At 37.5% G+C, this 19,924-nt stretch overlaps 2 protein-coding genes across 2 annotated transcripts; both read left to right on the plus strand.

The window, feature by feature from the left end:
* Positions 1 to 3,949: 3,949 nt before the first annotated feature.
* Positions 3,950 to 14,300, plus strand: LOC143451661 (E3 ubiquitin-protein ligase znrf2-like). The gene is made up of 5 exons (XM_076952364.1): positions 3,950 to 8,083; positions 9,019 to 9,114; positions 10,192 to 10,297; positions 10,683 to 10,742; positions 12,049 to 14,300. Exons 1-4 carry the CDS (start codon positions 7,681 to 7,683, stop codon positions 10,738 to 10,740), a joined length of 663 nt encoding a protein of 220 aa, XP_076808479.1. The 5' UTR covers positions 3,950 to 7,680; the 3' UTR covers positions 10,741 to 10,742; positions 12,049 to 14,300.
* An 850-nt stretch (positions 14,301 to 15,150) lies between these two features.
* LOC143452915 (uncharacterized) lies at positions 15,151 to 19,924 on the plus strand. The gene is made up of 10 exons (XM_076954058.1): positions 15,151 to 15,333; positions 15,490 to 15,662; positions 16,047 to 16,191; positions 16,357 to 16,532; positions 16,986 to 17,093; positions 17,309 to 17,432; positions 17,655 to 17,752; positions 18,007 to 18,135; positions 18,381 to 18,548; positions 18,725 to 19,924. The coding sequence occupies exons 2-10, from the start codon at positions 15,566 to 15,568 to the stop codon at positions 19,453 to 19,455; spliced, it is 1,776 nt and encodes a 591-aa protein (XP_076810173.1). The 5' UTR covers positions 15,151 to 15,333; positions 15,490 to 15,565; the 3' UTR covers positions 19,456 to 19,924.

Genomic DNA, 19,924 nt, shown 5'->3' on the forward strand with positions numbered 1-19,924 from the left:
GCAATTTCGCGAACGTTTTCGCTTTAGAAAGGATTCATTTCTTCAACTTTTGGGGATGATTTCCTCTGATTTAGAGCATGGCACAAATCGTAATCACTGCATACCACCAATTCTTCAACTTGTCACTACTTTACGGTTTTATGCCGCAGGACATTTTCAGCGGACAGATGGTGACTTAATCGGCATTGACCAATCCAGTGCTTGCCGGGTTATCCAGTTTTAGCCCGCTCTCTGCGTATAACCGCAGCTCTTTTCTTAGTGCGAGCTTTATAATTTTTCCAGAGCAATTGCAGTTGTTCAACTGATCGGAAACAATAACTTGATGCTGAATTGAATTCTGCACAGAGTTCCTTCCAAGCAGTGGACTTGGATTCCAAAGATTTACCATCAGTTTTTTTGCATTCAATTACACTAATGTAATTAGGCTTATTCATTAAGTCAATAAAAATGTTTTTTTCCGTAACTGTAAAATTTACTCTCCTTCCCATAATGAAAATTACACCACCTGAACCGCACAAAACTTTTCAAAATTAAGTCTAGGTTTATACACAAACATAACAGTATTATAAATTCAGCAACACAATGTATAGAACTGTAGAACCATTCAGAACTTTCTTCCGTTCAAATTTACCTGTACGTGTACAATTTAAACAGTCTATCGGCAGCCTAGCCTAGTTACAATTTTAAAATATTACGAACTTTATGGTAGCCTATCTATAATACCAAAGCCTGAGCTTGCCTGATATATCCCTGATAGCCTAGGCCCTAGGGCAGGCATGCACAACATACGGCCCGCGGGCCGCATGCGGCCCGCGAAACCTTTTCGTGCGGCCCACGAGATATTCCGTGATTTCGCTCATTCAGGTATTTTCTCCACGGTTACAGTTACATAATCAACAAATCCGATGCTTTACCGCCGATAAGCGTTAAAAACAACTACATCACATACGGTCACATTATATAAAGTAGGCTACACGTTAGTTACAACAATGTTAGCACGCGGCCCGCGAAAAATTTTTTTCCCTAAAACGGCCCGTGTACTGTTTTGAGTTGTGCATGCCTGCCCTAGGGCAACATCTGGGTTAGGATCTCATAAACAAATAGACACCCAGGCTAATGATGCCTAATGCCAATCAACAAACTAATGATGTCCATTGCTTATAAATCTGTCAGTAAGTTCTTGGCCTATCTATCTCTGTATTAACTTATGCTGTGATTGCTGTCTTCAACAATGGGATGTCATGCAGTCTGCATATAATCTCGGTTCCAAATCATTAGGCTTTTGACGTTGATCAAGATCATGCGTCGATCACATGATCTTGACCAGATCGGACTTGGTGCATGACAATTAAGGATCCACTTAAAACCTGGATCATATGATCTTGGTTTAATCCTTAATCCTTGATCAAGTTGATCTGTTGTGGTGCATCCCACCCTAAGAGTTTCTTAGTTAGATAAATTAGATGAATTAGATAAATTCGTCGGCTTGGTGGTTGCTCGTGGCGTGATAGGAGGGCGCAACTTCCCTGTGAAGAGTTTGTGGGGGAGGTCGTGGGGATATCCGATGTTTTCCCAAACCATGGCAAGAGACAGGTTTCTGGAGCTCATACGATTCCTTCGCTTCGATCTGAAGACGGAAAGGCGTAGGAATCTATTGCATGATAAATTTGCACTCGCTTCACAACTTTGGAACAGTTTTATATCAAACTGCCAAAAAGCATTCATTCCACAGTGGAAGATAACTGTGGATGAGCAACTATTGCCGTGTAAGGCACGCTGCAAGTTCATCCAATATATGGCCAATAAACCAGACAAGTTTGGTCTAAAGTTCTGGCTGGCAGTTGACGTTGAAAACAAATATTTATTCAACGGTTTTCCTTACGTTGGAAAAGATGACGCAAGGAGCCCCCACGTGAGTGTGCCCACCGACGTTGTACTGAAACTCATGGCTCCGCTTTTTCAAGGAGGTTACAACGTCACTTGCGATAATTTTTTCACCTCACTTGACCTGGCGTTGCGACTTGCGGAAAAGAAGTGCAGCCTCGTAGGGACAATGCGCCAGAACAGGAGAGAAGTCCCGGAAGAGTGCAAGAAGAAAAAGGAGTTGCGTGAAACAGAAGTGTTTAGGCACGAGTACTTGTATTTTCAATGCGATTGCTTTTGTTAATTAAAATGCACAAAGCGGACATGCGATAGAAGTAGTTTTTTCGGAGCAACAGCACAGTTTTCTCAACAAAAAACGTTATATTTGCGCCGTTTTGACCTTTTGCGTCAATTGACGCACTCCGTCCTTCTAGGTATACGAAAATTGCCGTCCTTCTAGTGTTAACAACTAGTATGGACATTATTAACTTCAAATCAATGTTAAAATGAGACACTAATGGCAGAGTACTAATGTTTTATGATTTGGTTTTGGTAGCTGTGCTAACGCTAAAAATTTTATTCTTTTATTTTATAGGACTACTATCATAATCCACGTTTTGCCTTCGATACCTTGCCACATTTGCCTGACTTATTGGTGGTAAGTATCATTGTTATTGTTTATATGTTTCGTCCATCTGTGTCAGCACAGTTTGTCGTCACGCATACTTAAGGCGAAAAATAATATGATTGAATACTTCAGGACTCAAGGCCATAGGCTATATTATTCCACAATTCCTTGAACAAGGTTTCTCAACCGGATCCACAAGCAGATGCCTCACTAGTGAGCTACAGTGTAGCAGTAGGGGAAGACGAGGCAAAGGGGTACACAAGTTTCTCACGATTTTGTGTCTGTGCTTGCAGTCTGCAGTGCAAAAAAGCGGCGCAAAGGCTACTGCACACGTAGTTAAGTAAAGTAAAAAGTGTTTTGCAATCAACAATCCACATTTTTTAATGATGAACAAGGGGCCGCTGATTTTCAGGGTCACTGTACAGGGGGGCACGAACCACGAAAGGTTGAGAACCACTGTCCTAAAACTACCTCAAAAGAACCGCATTGGCATTATTATAACATAACCATGACGGAATAATATTTTTACGTCAAAAGAAATGACATCACAAAAACACTCTTCAACGTCATAAACTTTCGTATTTTGGGAATTTCCCTCTCTAGAAGTAAAAAATACGCCTCTTTCGCATCTTCAATAAATATTTTTCCAGTAAACTGGAGTATTATTTTTAATGAAAATGACGTTAACACACTCAATTTTGGTGTGTCAAATAGTATAAACCAAGCGCATTCACGGGCGTAGGACCACAAGTTCCAATGGTAATCTTACTGGAAAGTTTGCTTTCAGTGCGTCGGATAAATGTGCCAATAAATATAATAGCCAAAATTTGCGCTACGTCAACGTAATACATCACAACATAGAATATGGTAGAATACAAAAACGGCAATGTTGTACCAGAAAACTGGCGCAGAAGCCAACTTTCTGCGCTGGAGAAATTTGGACCATTTTCATCACACAAAATCTTCAATAGAGAATGGTAAGGGGTGCATTGTGACTCGTCGTCACAAAATGTCAATCCCCGCTCCCCATTAGTAAAGATATTTTAGTCCATTGTAAATTTCCTTTACTATGTAAGCGAAATAAACTTTTACAAATTACCAGCACTTACATACCGTTTTTTTGACTCCGGCATCACTATTTGTGAACAGAAACTATAGATTACAGACCCATTGGCATATATGCAAGGTGAAATGTGCAAAAGTCCACTTCCTGTTTAGAAGATTTATATGGATTAATTTCTGTTCTGGCACATCTCAACATTTCTTCAGTCCTTTCATTTTTCTTCTTGGAAATTCTAATTTGCTAAAATCTCCGTTGGGATTTTGTAGCGCCCCATGTTTTTATTCCCTGAACAGCTTTTGTTAAGTTTTTTGATACACCCGCAACACTCGTTCTAACGTTGCAGCACAAGGTGGCGAAATTTGAGAAGACAGACCTGGCTGCCTCATGTCTGCACTCTGCAGTCATAGTGTAGACTGCAGATTGATTCGCTTTTCTTGCCATCTAGGAAATAGCTTTGTTCAGTAACCGGAATGAGTCGGCTCGACCTATCTTGGCTTTTTACTGTATTTAGCCAAAAGCCTGCTGGCCAGCAAATCAACAATTATTTAAAAGTTCTGGGACCAGTGAGACGTGTGGACGTTGTTACCTAATGTCTGCATGATCTGATGATTGATGATAGCCTAGGCCTATAGGCTACTGATACACCCGGCTGGAAAGTATGGCAGTTTTCAACGAGAAATCGTGCATACAAAGATGCAAATTTTGGTGTGATGGCGTGCACTGAAGGCTCAAATCTTTGTTTATTTATTATAAATTGGCGTTCAAACAAGCATGACCTTTTATTTGTTTATTTATTATAATTCAACATGAAGATAAAACAATTTGGTTTGTGCGTTGATAAAACTCAAGTGTGCAGCTGCCACACTTTCTACAATGGCTGATACAGTGATAGTGATGGGATACCGTTTAGGTTGGTAGGGGTAATCCATTGTCCGTCAGATGCAGCATATGGTATCGTTTAGCCTATATTTCGCCATCTGTTGGACTATAGCAAACAAATACATAGTCTATTCAACTGTCAAATGTATGAATGGGTCCGACGTGAAAATGAAACGTGCTGTATGTATAGAACAGTTATAAACAACGAACGATTTTTAGAAGTATGTGCCTTTGATGGTAGCAGTTATGAGTAATGACGGCACATTGTACATGATCTTTGTATGAACACAACGTTTCTTTTTGGGTTATTAGAGAAAAGTATGGCAAAAGCATACTAAAGTGTGTAACATTAAAATTTTGTGTTAATTAAACCTATGAAACTGACTTACACTTTGGTGTAAATATCAGTGCTGCTGTAACCAGGTCATTTTTTAGGACTCGAGTCAAGTCATTTGGAAAGTTGACTCAAGTCCAGTCAAATTACTGATTGGATCAAGTCAAGTTAAAATATAATGCAAGTCAAATCAAGTCATGTCTTTGGCTATACCTTTAATCGATCGTTCGCATTGGAATCTGTCTGTAATTCAGTTGGTCAATAAATTAATAACCAAGATTTAATGTCTTGGTCAACTTAGTTCCTGAGACTCAAGTCAAGTCATTTCAAGCATTGACTCGAGTCAAGTCAAGTAATTTTAAAATGTGACTCAAGTCATTACAACACTGGTAAATATACCGGTGAAGCTAAATGCTAAGGTGCAATTTACTGATCCCAATCTTTGCAGTTGATATAACTCTTTGTTGGTACTGATAGTTGTCATAAAGACGTATACGTATGCTTCACTGGTACATATCATGTCATCTGTGACATTTCTATAAATATATATTCAGAGGTGGGCAGTACTGCAGTATTATCATATGTACCAAATTACCTTTTACAAAAAAGAGAAGTTTCGGTACTTTTAAAGTGATTACTTCAAAGTTATAAGATAGTTTAAAACTTGGTGCCATTTTTAGTGAGCACTTTTATTGCTTTATTTTTTTTGGTTTTGGTGTCTAGTTTCTTAGTTTTACTGAGCAAAAAGTAGTCTAAAAGTTATAATCTAAAAATGTCTAATAAAGTTACAAAAATTGCATGCCCACTTCCGTATATATTGGGAGTTAACATCAACTGCTAGGAATTGCCTATCTACGGGGTGGTGTTGTATTTAAAAAGCTTCATAATTAGCAGCAAATTTGTGGTACTGGATCATTTGTGGCAGTAGCGGCTAAACCACTGTGCGAGGTATATATACATATTAAAAATTCTTCCTCAGTTATACTATCAAACAGTTCTTTTTTGATTCAAAATCAGATTCTTTTTGTATTTGCCACTCGCGTTCAGCTATACACTATACCACTGTACAGTCAGACCTCGTTAATCCGGACCACTTTGTTTCGATATAAAATGTCGGCTTAGCCGGGTATCCGGACTATCAGAAAGCGAAAAGTCAATCAATATTGCAAATGCAGCACCGTGTTTAAAAAACTGTATGCACCTTACTCCAATTCAAAGTATGCATTGGACTTTAAAGAGAGAAAGTGCAACATTATTATGCGTAGATAATCGGCTATTGTTTTCGTCAACTAACTACTGTATCTAGGACAATCGTGAATCATTTTCGATTCACTGTTAATAATCCGGTTTATCGGATTTTATTGCTATTGATTTAGCACATTTGTTCCAAAACTTTTGTGTCGGAGTCGGACAGCGGGGTTTCCGGATTAAAGGGGTAAAATGCATAGGAAGAAATCCATTCCTGGCAGCTTTGTGTCGGATAACGAAAATTCCGGTTGTTCGAGGTTCGGATTAACAAGGTCTCACTGTATATGCGTTGTTGTTTCTGCCTTTTGGTTTTTCTGCATTAAAATAAACTGCAGGGTTTGCAGAGTTATCTAATATCTAGATGCATCTATATTTTATAGGAAAACTTGTACCAAGCATGATAACATATGTGTGGTTGGTCAGTGCTGGACATGCTATTTCAAATCTGTCCCAGGCATCTGCAGTCATGAAGTCAGAAAATTTAGGCTAGAGAGTTTTAAAATATCATTGCCTCAAAATTTAATGACTTTTCAAACATAACACTAACCAAAATGGAAAGCTATATCACATACAAGTGTGTAGGTCTCACAGCAAAATCAACAAAAACTGGTTAGTTTACATTACGGTGCAATACTTAACTGTTTCATTGTGACAAATTGTTAAATAGAGGAAATTCAGATGTTGCAGTCAGGACGTACCATTAATGAAATATAGAAACGTAGCTTGATTCTTTTTTGTGAGTTAATCGCGTTAGTGCGTACCAGCCTGTATACATACTAGTGCTGAATCTGTTAGTTGGGCACATGCCAATGTGTCAGTGCAGGGAAGGAGTAAAACTGTATCGTATGAATGGATGAAAAAACTGCAGACCAAACTAACATACCAGTCTTAGCTTCAGTGTTGAGATTTTAAAAAATCTGCAATTGTATAATTTTGATGGCTTAATATGAAAGGTACAATAATTGTGATACAGTATATAGTGTATATGACATAACATGCTATATTTCTACAGCATTATTGATTTTTAAGCGTTTTTTATTTTTTGTGAAGTGTATTATCTATATATATTGTTTTATATAGCCTAAGTATACAAATGTATATTATATAATTTTTTCGTAAATTAGGGGTTTTAGAATTTGATTACATAACAAGCTAACTAGTTTTAGTTAAAGCAATGAAAACTAAAGAATGATTCTACAAGAAATGTTATAAATGGTATTATTAGATGTTAAGTTAATCATAAACATGTGCTATAAATAAATTTTCTACTGTTAACAATATATATAAGCCTTGATAAATACCTTATTGTGTTTTTTTCATGAAAGTGTATCGCAGTATTATTTATTATAAAATTGCTTTTAACCCTATTTCCATAACTTATATACATACTTTGCATAGTGTGCAGTACTTATGTTTTGCATTTCTTTATAGTTCATGTGTTTTATGTATATATACATACCTATAGTTTTCATTTCAGGTTTGCAATTTCAGTTTTTTTTGTATGTGGCTGTGCAAGGGGTGAAATAATTTTAATATCAAAATCAAAATGACAATATTTCAAGAAGGAATTGGATCTTGAAGGTACTTGGATCGTCAAGTGTTCGATAGCGAGCCAACCCTCAATACTACAATCTTCATTCAGGCAACAGCTACCCACCTATAACAATGGGTGGGAAGCAGAGTAGCAATGCAAGCACAAGTGGACTGCAGACACAACAAGCAGAACCTCCACCGGGCCCATCAAGCTCTAATAGAATGCCCCACGGTGCTCGTAGAAGCACGGTTACAATAGGATCATTAGGACAGCAGCACCGCAGGCAGATGTTTGGGCACAATCAATCAGAAAACTATGTCCTGTTTGATGCGCATTTGTCTCGGACAAATTCAAACAACGAAACTGGACTACAGATCCCGAGAAGGGGATTCGAGTGGTTGTACACAAATCATCACGAGGACAGTGATAGCTCGCCAGATGATGATACTTCGGCATCCAGGATTTTTGCTCGGGCATTTAGCCAACGAAACCCTGCTCGTTCTCTTCCACCTTATTTGATAAGTCCAATGAGAGGTTTGTGAGTTGTTATATAATTTTTTAATTTCAATTCAAAACACATGTTCTCAAACCTCGGTTAAATCCTATTAAAATAGTAAAATATGAAAGGCAATATGCATGTGTATATTGATTTGTCTTTACTCTATGTACTTCATGTTATAACATAATTGTACCACCAGTACACTGTAATAGATCTCAATAAACTGAAGAAAATGGTAAAAAATGTCTAGCTGTGCGATTGTTGTGACGTTACTGGTTACTACCATTAAAAATTTAACCCATATGCTTATCACGCGTTTACAATAAATTCCATATAAACCATAAGTTTTTCTAGTCATTCACACTCCTTCCATTTTTTTACCAATTGGTTTCAGAAATGTATTTAATGCAGGTAAAATCATATTTCATTTACCGGTACGTTAACACCATCATGAATAAAATATGAGCTTACCTGCAATAATTGTAGGTATTGCCACTAATTAGTGTTGAAGATGTCAAAGCTTCCTGCCTTGTATTAATGGTATATGTATTATTTCTTCTAAAGTATGTTGTAACAGTGTAGTTATTCCAAAATTAAAACTTTAAGTCACATAGCCAACGTGGCAAAGTAGCCCCACTTATTCGGCAAAAGTATAATACAATATATACAAACCAAGAAATGTTGTTAGGAATACTACATGCCACTTCTTTATACTATAGTTGTATGGTATGGAAAATATTACATAAGACAGGTTTTGAGGTGGTTTAAGCTTTAATATGTTGCTGCATGAGTTTTTTAAGTGCGCAATCTGTCTGACCTGCTAAGAATGTGGTGTGCTATACGAGTAAAAAGTTCTTATTGTTTAAATGTGTGCTATTCTGTTCAGCCTTACATGCAAACTCACATACAGATATTGTATTTCTAGCCAGTGTTAGGGTTACATTATTGTCTGGTTGTGTTTTTTTTTCAGATGCCAGATGTCCAATGTGCGGAAAGATGATACCAGCCGAAGATGTGGAAGTACATTTTGTGATGTGCTTGACTAAACCCAGGGTAACTTACAACGGTAAGTTTAGGGTGTGAATTTTGGAGTTGGTCTGTTATATTTGCGAAGAAAGGTCCTTCCCGCCTTTGAGGAACTGTGTGTCATCCGTCTTTTCTTTCATTATAATGCTGTGGACATTGTTTAGACATTGCAAAACATTTTAACGCTCCTATGTAAACATTGTAGGCAAATAGCAATTACCCCTTTATTCTTTATATGCAAAACGTACATGTACTGTTACGAGCTTGTTTCCCATATCAGTATAAAAGTTTCTTTACAAGAAACTGGTTTTATGAACCCCATTTACAACATCAAATTTTTACACAGGTCCATACAATCGACGTGCACACAGTGCATGTTTTAAATCCTTTGGTTACTGGTAAATTAGTAGTCTGAAGTTTATTGCTGGTTTAGATTTAGGTCCAAAAACGGCTGCATAATTTGATGATGTTGGTTACTGGTTAGCATTGTTGGTTAGCATTCGTTGTTTGGAACATGGGATGACAGATGAGTTTCTCTCCCAATGTTTCTCATAAATTATTCATAGCCTACAATATTAATATTAGACTGCTGGCAAGCGCTTCACACTCAACTAGACAGAATTCTAAGACTTCATTAACATGAAAGCTGCGTAAAACTCCAGACAGGGTTATCAATCGACAGAGTCGAATTTCAATCCAAATTTTCTCAGTTTTGATGGGCAGTATGTAAACACTATTGTCCTTATAATTTAAGGATACAATTATATTTATTTGATGGGATTAAACCATGAAATATTACTGTCGCTTCGTTAAATTATAGCTTTAAATGTTGTGTTTATACTTCGTAGTGTGAATTTACTTGCTAACAAGCTATGGATGACTTATATGCATATCATAGCGTATGAATTTATAAAGAAAAATAATCGATTTTACCTTAAAAGGAATCATAATTCTTGTAACAAATTTTTTGTTGCCGGTGAAGATTCTTATTATGTTGTCCTATAACAGCCTTATACATACATACATATATATAACTATATATATATATATAGTAACAATTACGGAAATTCTGTTCCTTTGCAAGGCACAGTAAAGTAGAACATGAATGTTTTTGTAGAAGACATTCTGTCAACAACCAGCGGTGAGTGCGCAATTTGCTTAGAAGATTTAGAACAAGGGGAATCAATAGCACGTTTACCTTGCTTGTGCATATATCACAAAACGTGAGTTTATTAATCATGAAAAATATGGATTACTTGTTTCTTTGTTGTGCCTACTGGTATTAACTGTATAATGCTGTACCCAGTATGTATGCCAGTGTGACTAGTATGTTTACTTCTGCATGAAATTTAAAAAAAATCTCATATCTATTTAATGACACTTATTATGTGCGTGTGCTTAAAACACATACCAGAAGTAATACTAAAAACCAAACGTCCATAGTCTTTAACTTTCATGTTTAAATGGTTTATTTTTCTGGTCCATGTCTGGAGTCTGGACAACTTTACACAGAAGTAACCAGAGAAGGAGCACTGAAATATGAGACATTACATTAACGGCCCTAATCTTACTGTCACTGTCTCATTGTGCTCCATTTGTTGCTTTCAGTTGCATTGATCAGTGGTTTCTGAAGAGTCAAACCTGCCCAGAACACCCGCCTGATTGAAGGTATGTGTGGTATATTGATCATTTCACATATTCACTCAAATAATAAAGCTCTAAACCGACGTTTACTAGGAAGTAATATAGCATGATGTCAGTCATCAAAGCTGCAACCAAGACAGTGTTCCACCAAACACATCTACAGATATCGATGCGTGGTTGCTTTTTGATTGTCACCATCAGTAATTTGCTAATCAGTGGTTTGCTGCTAACGTACAATACACACTTCACAGACAAATGGTTTGAACATAATAAAGTACATGGCATTAGTAAGCAATCTTGATAACCAACTTTATTCATATTGCTGGTCTACTTGTATGATTCATACTAAATCAAGAAGCATCAGACTCTGAGTTATATATAATACAGTATATGTATTTTTAATGGACAGACATTACATAACTTTCCCAAAAAGATTATATGCACTGTTATTCACTATACAAAGATATATATATATTTATACCAAAGTTTTTTCAATGCCAGTCGTTGAAATTTAAATTTGAATTACCACATTGAATAACCAATGAAGTACTCCTTCTTACAAGTGGTTGTTAAATAAACTGATGTGCCAGTGCTAAAATAGCATTGAAACTCAACACTTGGTTTAACCCTGATTATATTGAACTGGTAAGCCATTAGCTTCTAGAAACACTTCCATATCAAAGAAAGTGAGGGCTGTATTTTATATGGTGTAGTCTGTAGTGCTATAATTATCCTAATAGTTTTGGCCTATTTTATATGTCTGTAATTACAGCTAGCTGAAGTGGTAGTGGCTACTTACAGGATATCCTATCCTACATCAAACACGAGTTCAAGCCCTGTTATACATAAACCGTTAAGGAAACGTTTGACCGCCTTTACATGGCGTAGAATTACTACTCGTTGTTCGATTATGTTGAGTGGTTTTAAGGTAACACAACGTAGCACATAAAACACAGCTTGTGGTTGAATTTAATCAGCACTTTGCACTGTACTGATGCTTATCAAGGTTTCAATTTCAGCGTCCGTTTGATGTTTCTCTGCAAACCTTTTACATTTAGGGCGGTTTTTATCGCTCATATGTTAAGCTGATAGTTACCAAAGGCCGGATGTAAAACAAGTTCAATCCTTAATGTAACTGTTATTAACGAAATTTAACTGTTTGCCTGTCACCAACATACTGTAGTTGCCCAACTCATTTCTATTCACACATGAAATCGTCAGTTCGATTTCAAATTCGTTGTGTTTTACTTATTATTAAACAGATACCACGTTTGTTGTAGATTAAAGTTCGTTAGTAACTAAAAATGTCTTTGTTTGTTTGTTTATTTAGATAACAAGGAACGACTTTTCGTTTTGTCATTCAATGTGCCGCAATAAGACTGGTCAAATGAAAAAGGTTATGCACTGTCTCCACCACTTGAAACCGCAGCATTGGACTACAGTATTATGAAAAGCAGCTTTGTATTATCTTGTCATAATGGACAGCTGTGCCAACTTAAAAACTGAGATTTGTGTCAAAGATTTTTTTAAAATCATTTTTCCCTTTTTCGCGCTCTTAATGCATTGATGTTAAGTGACGAGTAAATTTTAATTTCGTCATCTCTTTATAATATTTTGATATGATCCTTATAGATACTTCTCTAAGACTGTACTAACTGTACAAATACAACCCACATTTGCCCTATTGCGTTGAAGTCTGAATAGAGTCGTTGTCTCCGAATCTTTGTTGCACCAACTTCTCCCCTGTTTCTTCTATTCCGGTTATCTAGCTATTCTTGTGGAAGACCATTCATCACAAATTATATAACAATTCTCCCTCAACTCTACATTTCTGGGCATTGAGTTATTTGCCATTTTGACCGCATAATAGCCAGTGTCTTATGGTAGCGGCCGGCCCTCTGAAACGAGGTCGATTCAATTTTTGTACATCGTATATTTTTAAGTCGTTATTCGTTTTTGATCGTTTTAACTGACGAAGCTTGGCTTGGCTTTGTCATGATTGTAAGGAAATCTGTTTGATCATCTTATGCCAACGCTGTATCATTGAACCGCGCAAATAATTTCATATTTAGTTAACTACTGCTCTAGTTTCGTTAAAATCTGCGAACATTCGTTTGACAAGTGGAAGCGGTAATTTGATGGAACACGAGCACTTTCTAAAGAAGATGGTCATAATGGCTCCATGTAGACCCCTTTAATGCAATATTGATTATTTTCTGTGCTGACGAATGACATCTGGCATTTACTGGACCGCGGACTGAAATCATTCGTCGTTTTCCCACAATTAGAATTTAATTAAACAACTTCACCCCCGTGTTTCATGTTAATTAAAACTTGCGAAAATCTATGAACAAACTTGAAAACTACAGAATGATACAGCTTGACATGGGGTGGAAACTAACAGTGACTTCGTAAAGTCATGTCCGCTTGGTTCAACACGCGGTTGTTTTGCTTAGTAACGATGATGTAAATGACATCTTGTTGGCCTTTGAAAAAAATGATTCAAATCACGCGTTTACACTGTCCTTACAAATTGCGCTAGTGCTTGTCCTTAATGCCCATGCAAGTCCTGTAAAACACAGCATGCCGATCAATAACGTCCAATATTGCATCGCAATCGTAATTTCTTTTGTTACGTCATTAGTGTATCTTTTGGGACATTTGTAATTAGTTTTGTTTATTAATATGTCAACAAGGTTTGCGAATTTGTCCGGTATTTCATTTTTGTAGGCCGCTTAACTTACTACCTTGTATCAACCGGCGTATTCCACTCTCATGTTTTAGCAGGATTTTCCTATTATGACGTCTTTGTTGTTATCGATATATCGCGTTTTCGGTTGATTGTTTGACCAAGGGGAGGCTCACTGAAGGCAGTGACTCGTTGCGTCACTACCATTGATTTTGATTTTTTACGCGTCGCTGGTTGTTTGTTACGTCACACACGCATCCGGGCCCCTTTGCCATAATATTACAAGTTTTTCCGGGTTACTCATCTACTTCCCCGTTAAATGCCTGGAGCTTGTCTCATTTCTTCTACGCTTATATCTTGATGTTTGTCCTTTTATGATACGACTTTTGTATCCTGTCGTCCTACGTTTTCCAATTTTTGAGTTGCTTGTGGGGAACTCCCTTTCTGAGATTACACGTTGGTTTTTGGAATGATTTTCTGATTGTTGACTGATCAATTTTACAAATTTATTTAGCAACTTTCAAAATCGGGTCAACGTCGCCGTTACATGCTGTAAGCATTATTGCGTTTTCTTTATTCATCTTAGTCGCTTTCCGTTTCCCTTTCGACTTTGTACGGTATAGCATTGTGTAGATTTAAAATATGTAACATTACAGCTTACGTACAGCACCAAGTAATATGGGAACATTTCCTGAAATCGTTTTGTTACAATTAATTTCACTTATAGGCGCATTCAATACGTCACACCTTTTCGGTGCTGGCATTTGGCTGAATTGAACTATTTCGTGTTTTCTCTCTACGATGACTACTTCGATATGTCACCCTGTTGTTGTTTGACTTTTTGTGCAATTATGATCTGCTGTTGGTAATAAACGCTTTTGCCCGAAACCATTGATTTATGAGCACATTTGAAGAAGTTACTTTAAGCGAAAGAGTAAGTTTTAGACCCGCTTGCAAATAATCACAGAACAACCACTCATTCAGGATATCCACAGCTCGTTCAAGGTAGGAGTCCGTCGTTTACGTTCTTGATAAATTTCGATATTTTTTTGGACCTTGTAGTACGGCCGTATGTTGGAGCATGGTCAACACGAAAATAATCACTTATCGACAATTAGTTTTATGAGTATTGTCATATTTCAACATGTTTTTATTGAGCAAATACTACTCCTTTGGTGTGATATTAACTTAAACGACCTCCAGTGTCTGGACACAAACAACTAATCACTCGCTTAGTGCCGCTGTTAAGTTAAATGATGCCCCCAGGGAAAAACTTGAGCTGGCGAGGCTAAGACAATGGCTTGCTTCACACAGGTAAGTACCAGAGTCCAGAAACCACTTACATAATTTAAGTTATTACATTATGTTGGAAATTTTTAGTAGGTGTATATGCGATAAGATCACCAACCGCGTTTCAATTCCGAAATGTTTAAGCTGTTTTTCGCTGTTTTGTCCACAAGACGTTAAATGTCGTATGTAAGAAAGGCATTTTGTAGCAACCAACATCCTCCTTCGCAATTTAAGTTTAGGTTTGAACGCTCAAACTTAACAAGAGATCTTCAGGCCAGCAAAATAGGTAGCCCATAAAAATATCTAACTTGTGTAAAAGAGACACGGGTTGAGTAAGAATAGATTTATTTCGACCAGAATTATTGCGACCGCCGTGCTTCTCGAGTGCCCGAGGCCATGCTGTGTCTTCACAGAACGAGTTTCTCAACAAAACAATTCTCACAGCATTTGCAACATCTATGTACACTGTATTAATCTGGTGATAGTCAATTTCAAGTTTAAAGTACGACTTGGTTGTATTTTAAGGCAGGATCTTTATGCTTTTAATAAAAGGTTCACAGCAAATGATCAAGTATTTATCAGGCCTGTTTAAGCCTTTCTGTGTTGCTTTGAAGCCCAAACCGCATTTCTCATGAGGTAGTTACAGCATATAGTGTGACAGCCATTATGTTGTTTTATTTACAAGTGGTCATAGACGTCCATGAAAGTTTGATTATATTGAACTAAGTTTTCAATTTTTTCCAAAAAACAGAATTTCTATCTAAGTCTGTAACTCAACCATTGTCTTTATAGGAAATATGAAGGAGTGCGTATAGAGATATTTTAGGAAAAGTTCTTTTTAAGTGGAAGTACAACCAAGAATACTAGAATGCAGAGGATCGGATATCTTTCTGTGCTTAGTCTGACATTTCTTGTGCTTGAAGCGGGAAGTTCTTTTACAAAACTTGGAAATTCTTATATGAAAAGTAAGTTTTGTTTAAATTTTATGTGCGAGAATTTCGCAACGCTAAACCGAGGTTTAAAGCTGCGACTAGTTGTGACGAATAAAATACAATCCTGCAATATATGTCGGCGAAAACTAAATTAGGCTACTCGATATTTTATGATGTTTGTATGACTTAATAGCACCGCAAACGTGAAGTATATTGAAGCTATATACATGCATACGACAAGCATTGTACGCTTTCTTTAATTTTCACAGATTTTCTTCTGTATGTGTCAAAAGTGCATATGTTAACCTAAGATCATTTCGAGCCAAGTGCTTGATTTATGAATGAAGCGTATGACATTATACAAACTGTAACGTGCATTGCTAAAATGTTGGTTTGGCGTTTAAAATTTCTTCTTAGATCCAGATACGTGCTGTTCGACCGACCCGGCCAATCCGGCTAAAAACTGCAAGCTTACCTCGTTAGTCGCGACACAGTACGAGCAGCTGGCTTATAGTCCGGGGTTTCCAAATCGATTCCCTATTCAGAGAGAATGCATCTGGACGTAAGTTGTTTGGTTCCAAAAATTCATACAAAAACAGTAGAAGCTAAACTTTGCCAGCCTATTTCTAGTCGCAGATCATTCAATTTTACAGCGTTTTTCGATAGCTATTACTGCACTTAAAGCTATCATTCTCAGTTATACGTCATTACTTTACTTTCTATTCAGGGTGCAGTGCCGTGAGCGACATCAAATTCGAGTCGAATTTCGTGATTTCTACTTGATTGGACCGGACAGAACCGGTTCTTGCGTCGATCAATTTGTCATAGTAAAGTCGCCACTCACGGGATTCCAGATGGGAAAATTTTGCGGCAATTCCGGGTTACCAACCATTGTGTCCGCAAGTAGGTATATAAGCCTATACTCTGAGAGCGTTTGCATGCAGGCTTATGAGATACGCTTATTCACTTTTGACGTAACATGATATCACAGATAGACTACGTCATTGTTGTGTTTATTATCTGTACGTTCAGATATGCTTTCGCCGTGATCGTTTTAAGTACAATCAACTCATTTGTTAACGTCTAGTAATTACACTTTACCGTGTTTTCGCTAAACATTGACAACCTCAAAACATATTCAAATGCAAGTTGTTGTCAATACTTATCTTAAGTTGGCCAACAATATGTACTGTAGCTTATAGGCCAACGCAATCTCTACAATACGATAGAATTATATCGTTTTGCCGGTGGCATTTACATTGGCATAGGAAGTGTAATCCAGATCAATTGAAACCGCAAGTAAATGACAGGCTTGTAACACTCAAACGGCGCTCATTTTAACCGTGTTCTTCTCAGGTAACATACTGGTGATTTCGCTGCGGGCTGAAATACCTCAGTCGTCTGAAAATTATCGAGGATTCGTGTTTGCGTTCAGAGAAGCTCATGAAACTCCGAACCCCGAACGTAAGTGACGTAATAAACGTTTTAAAAATAAGTTCGAAATCGAAAGGTCTCGAACACACAATCGATTAGTTTTTTATACTCACTATTTTTGTTCATGCAGCTGTAAACTTTTTGTCAAACAGCAATTCAGATACAAACAAAATAGAATTGCAGTCGATTTTGGATTGCGGGGTTTCACGTTCGGGTATTTAACCAATACAATTTCGCATTTCTAGTGCGTCCTGCAAACTGGAATAATGACGGAACATTTTCTCTCGACTACAAGGGAATTGCAAACTTGCTGTTCAAACTCACTCCCACAGACGCTACATATCCAGATGCAACACCCAAAACCACCACGTTAGTTACAGAACGATGTAGACTTATTTTTTGAAAGAGTTGGGCTTTCATAGGTCACTTGAGCTTGCATAGACTGGGCCTATATAACTGATAATTGCATGAGTTGTTTAGCGTTCTGGAAAACGTGTGTGTCATATGGGACGAAATATCTTTCAACGTGAAACGCAGTCACTGAAATGCAAATTATAAGTCTTTCTAAAGGATAGTTATTAAAATTTTTAGGCTTGAGATAACATCAAGACCTCCTAATATTCGAACCTCCACCAATCCTCCAGGCGGGATTTCAAAAGCTTTAAAACCTGTAACTCCTCTAAGAAAACGTGAGTTTTATGATTAAGTTTGCATTAACTTGCGGTTTGCTTTAAAACACTCACTCATTACTCGTTAGTGAACGTTTGGTGTATGGTGCTTATTGATAAAAGCATATTGTCAGGTCAACCCTTACAAATATATCAGCTTGTATGCGTGGATACAGTTAACTCCATTGTTCAACACATTTCGAGTAGTTGCATAATATATAATTGCAACAATTGCATTTCTTCGTAAATCGACCTGAACTTTTCTTCTCTGACAGCAACGAGACCCACGAGACGACCAGTAACTCCATTCAGACGACCAATAACTCCATACAAACGACCTGTTATTCCATCCAGACGACCTCCGCGTCTCGACGAAAGAGAAAAAAGCTATTACCCCGGTCCAAGTAAGCTTTAAACTGGATAATATTTCTCAAAAATAACTGCATGATGACTACCTCTGTGTTGTTAAAATCCTAACTGCCAGGCAAGCTACTGTAGCAGCACATTAAATCTTCGTGTATATTAGGCTACTTAAAAGTTCGAAGGGTAAAAGCTGAAGTTCCGCCTAAAGATGGCGTGTTGGTGTCACATACTTGAAACCAACAATGTCATTGAAGGCTATATAACACAGCGATACGCATGAATGCAGATAAAGATAAGAATAAAAAGCAACCGGGGCTACAGGTGGAGATTATAGCGGCAATAGCGGTCGGGGGAGCTCTCCTATTTGCAATAATCATCATAGCAGCTTGCAAATTGGGACAGATTTGTCGACGAAGAAATAAATCCAAAGAGATTTCGTCACCGACCGGATACGGTAAATTATTACGTGAATTATGGGTATTTCTAATATTTCGATAACATCGAATCAAGTTGCACTTAAAAGAAACTACCAGTTCATACGTTTCCGTTTTAAGCAAATTGCTCTCGCATTTTTCGTTAAAGCTGCTGTTTTAATTAAAAATGTATTTTTTTGTTTCAACCACACTGCAGGTAACAATATTCCAATGTCCGCTGTTGAACCCGTATATTCAGCAGACAATCAGGCGTTTAAGGAGTTTCCTCAGCCTGGACAAGAAACTGACCAAGCTGCAAACGGCCAGTACCCTAACAACGGGATCGCGACTGAAAATCCCTACCAACTCTACCCTCAACAACCTCCTCAATACATGCAAGGGCAACCCTATTACCCGCCACCGTATAACCCAGCTTATCCAGGATCCGTTGAAATGGTGGGTAACCCGTCCCAGACCGCATATTTCCCGAATGGTGGGGTTTTCAGTCACGACAGCAATGTTCCTGGAAACAATGTTCCGCAACAAGCGTGTCATTATGACGCAACAACCGGGGTTATTATAAACCCAATGTATATTCATCCCAACACTGGGACAGTTGTGAACCCACCTAATGGGACAACGACCACAGTTACTCAAAACCAGTTTGGTGGGTATCCGGTCCCAACAAACGGGGTCCAACCTTACCCTATACCGCCAACTGTTAACCCACAAAACACCCAGAAACAACCCATGCAGGCATATAGCTCCGACTCAAAGAAGTCAAGGGGTGATACCCATCAACGCAAATCAGGGACTCATCGTAGTCAGGGAAGTTCCCACTCCCACAGTACAGATGCTTCAAATGGGAGAAGAAAACCTCGTCACGCTTCAAGGGAGCGTGGGTCTTCGCACAAAGGGAAGAAATCAAACAGGAGAAGGAAAAGATGATTTCATGAAGATGATGATTTGAAGATTGATGAAGACGATGATTTTAGTGATGATTTACCTTCAAAGATGTAAAAACTTTCTTCCCTTATTTGGAACAAAGTTACTTCACTTCTAATCTATTGTAATGCCATTAGGACACCGAGTACCAGCAAAGCCTCATCAATAAGACCATATTTTAAAGAGGTTTTGATAAACCATGGCCTTAACTATAAGGGATATGTTTGCCATCAGTTAACCTGCCGCATTTGATTGTTTCAGAAGAACCACATGACATTATAAATAATATGCATAGTTCTTTAAACTTTGTTGTTCAATACTTTCATAATTTCATAGCTTATACAAGTAGCAAATTATACCGAGCGGTTTTATTCAAAACCACCGTGTCCTGGCATATTTACTAACAATCGTGTTTTGCAAAATGATTATGTGACACACCAAAATTACAAAAACTGTCAAAATATCACAACCA

The sequence above is a fragment of the Clavelina lepadiformis genome, chromosome 4 (genome assembly GCF_947623445.1).
Source record: "Clavelina lepadiformis chromosome 4, kaClaLepa1.1, whole genome shotgun sequence".
Taxonomy (NCBI): Eukaryota; Metazoa; Chordata; class Ascidiacea; order Aplousobranchia; family Clavelinidae; genus Clavelina; species Clavelina lepadiformis.

Coding starts and splice junctions, on each gene's coding strand:
- LOC143451661 (XM_076952364.1), top strand. CDS start 7,681: ATGGGTGGGAAGCAGAGTAGCAATGCAAGCACAAGTGGACTGCAGACA. Junction 9,115..10,191: donor ACCCAGGGTAACTTACAACG/GTAAGTTTAGGG, acceptor ATGTTTTTGTAG/AAGACATTCTGTCAACAACC. Junction 10,298..10,682: donor TTGTGCATATATCACAAAAC/GTGAGTTTATTA, acceptor TGTTGCTTTCAG/TTGCATTGATCAGTGGTTTC.
- LOC143452915 (XM_076954058.1), top strand. CDS start 15,566: ATGCAGAGGATCGGATATCTTTCTGTGCTTAGTCTGACATTTCTTGTG. Junction 16,533..16,985: donor ACCAACCATTGTGTCCGCAA/GTAGGTATATAA, acceptor TGTTCTTCTCAG/GTAACATACTGGTGATTTCG. Junction 17,433..17,654: donor GCAACACCCAAAACCACCAC/GTTAGTTACAGA, acceptor TAAAATTTTTAG/GCTTGAGATAACATCAAGAC.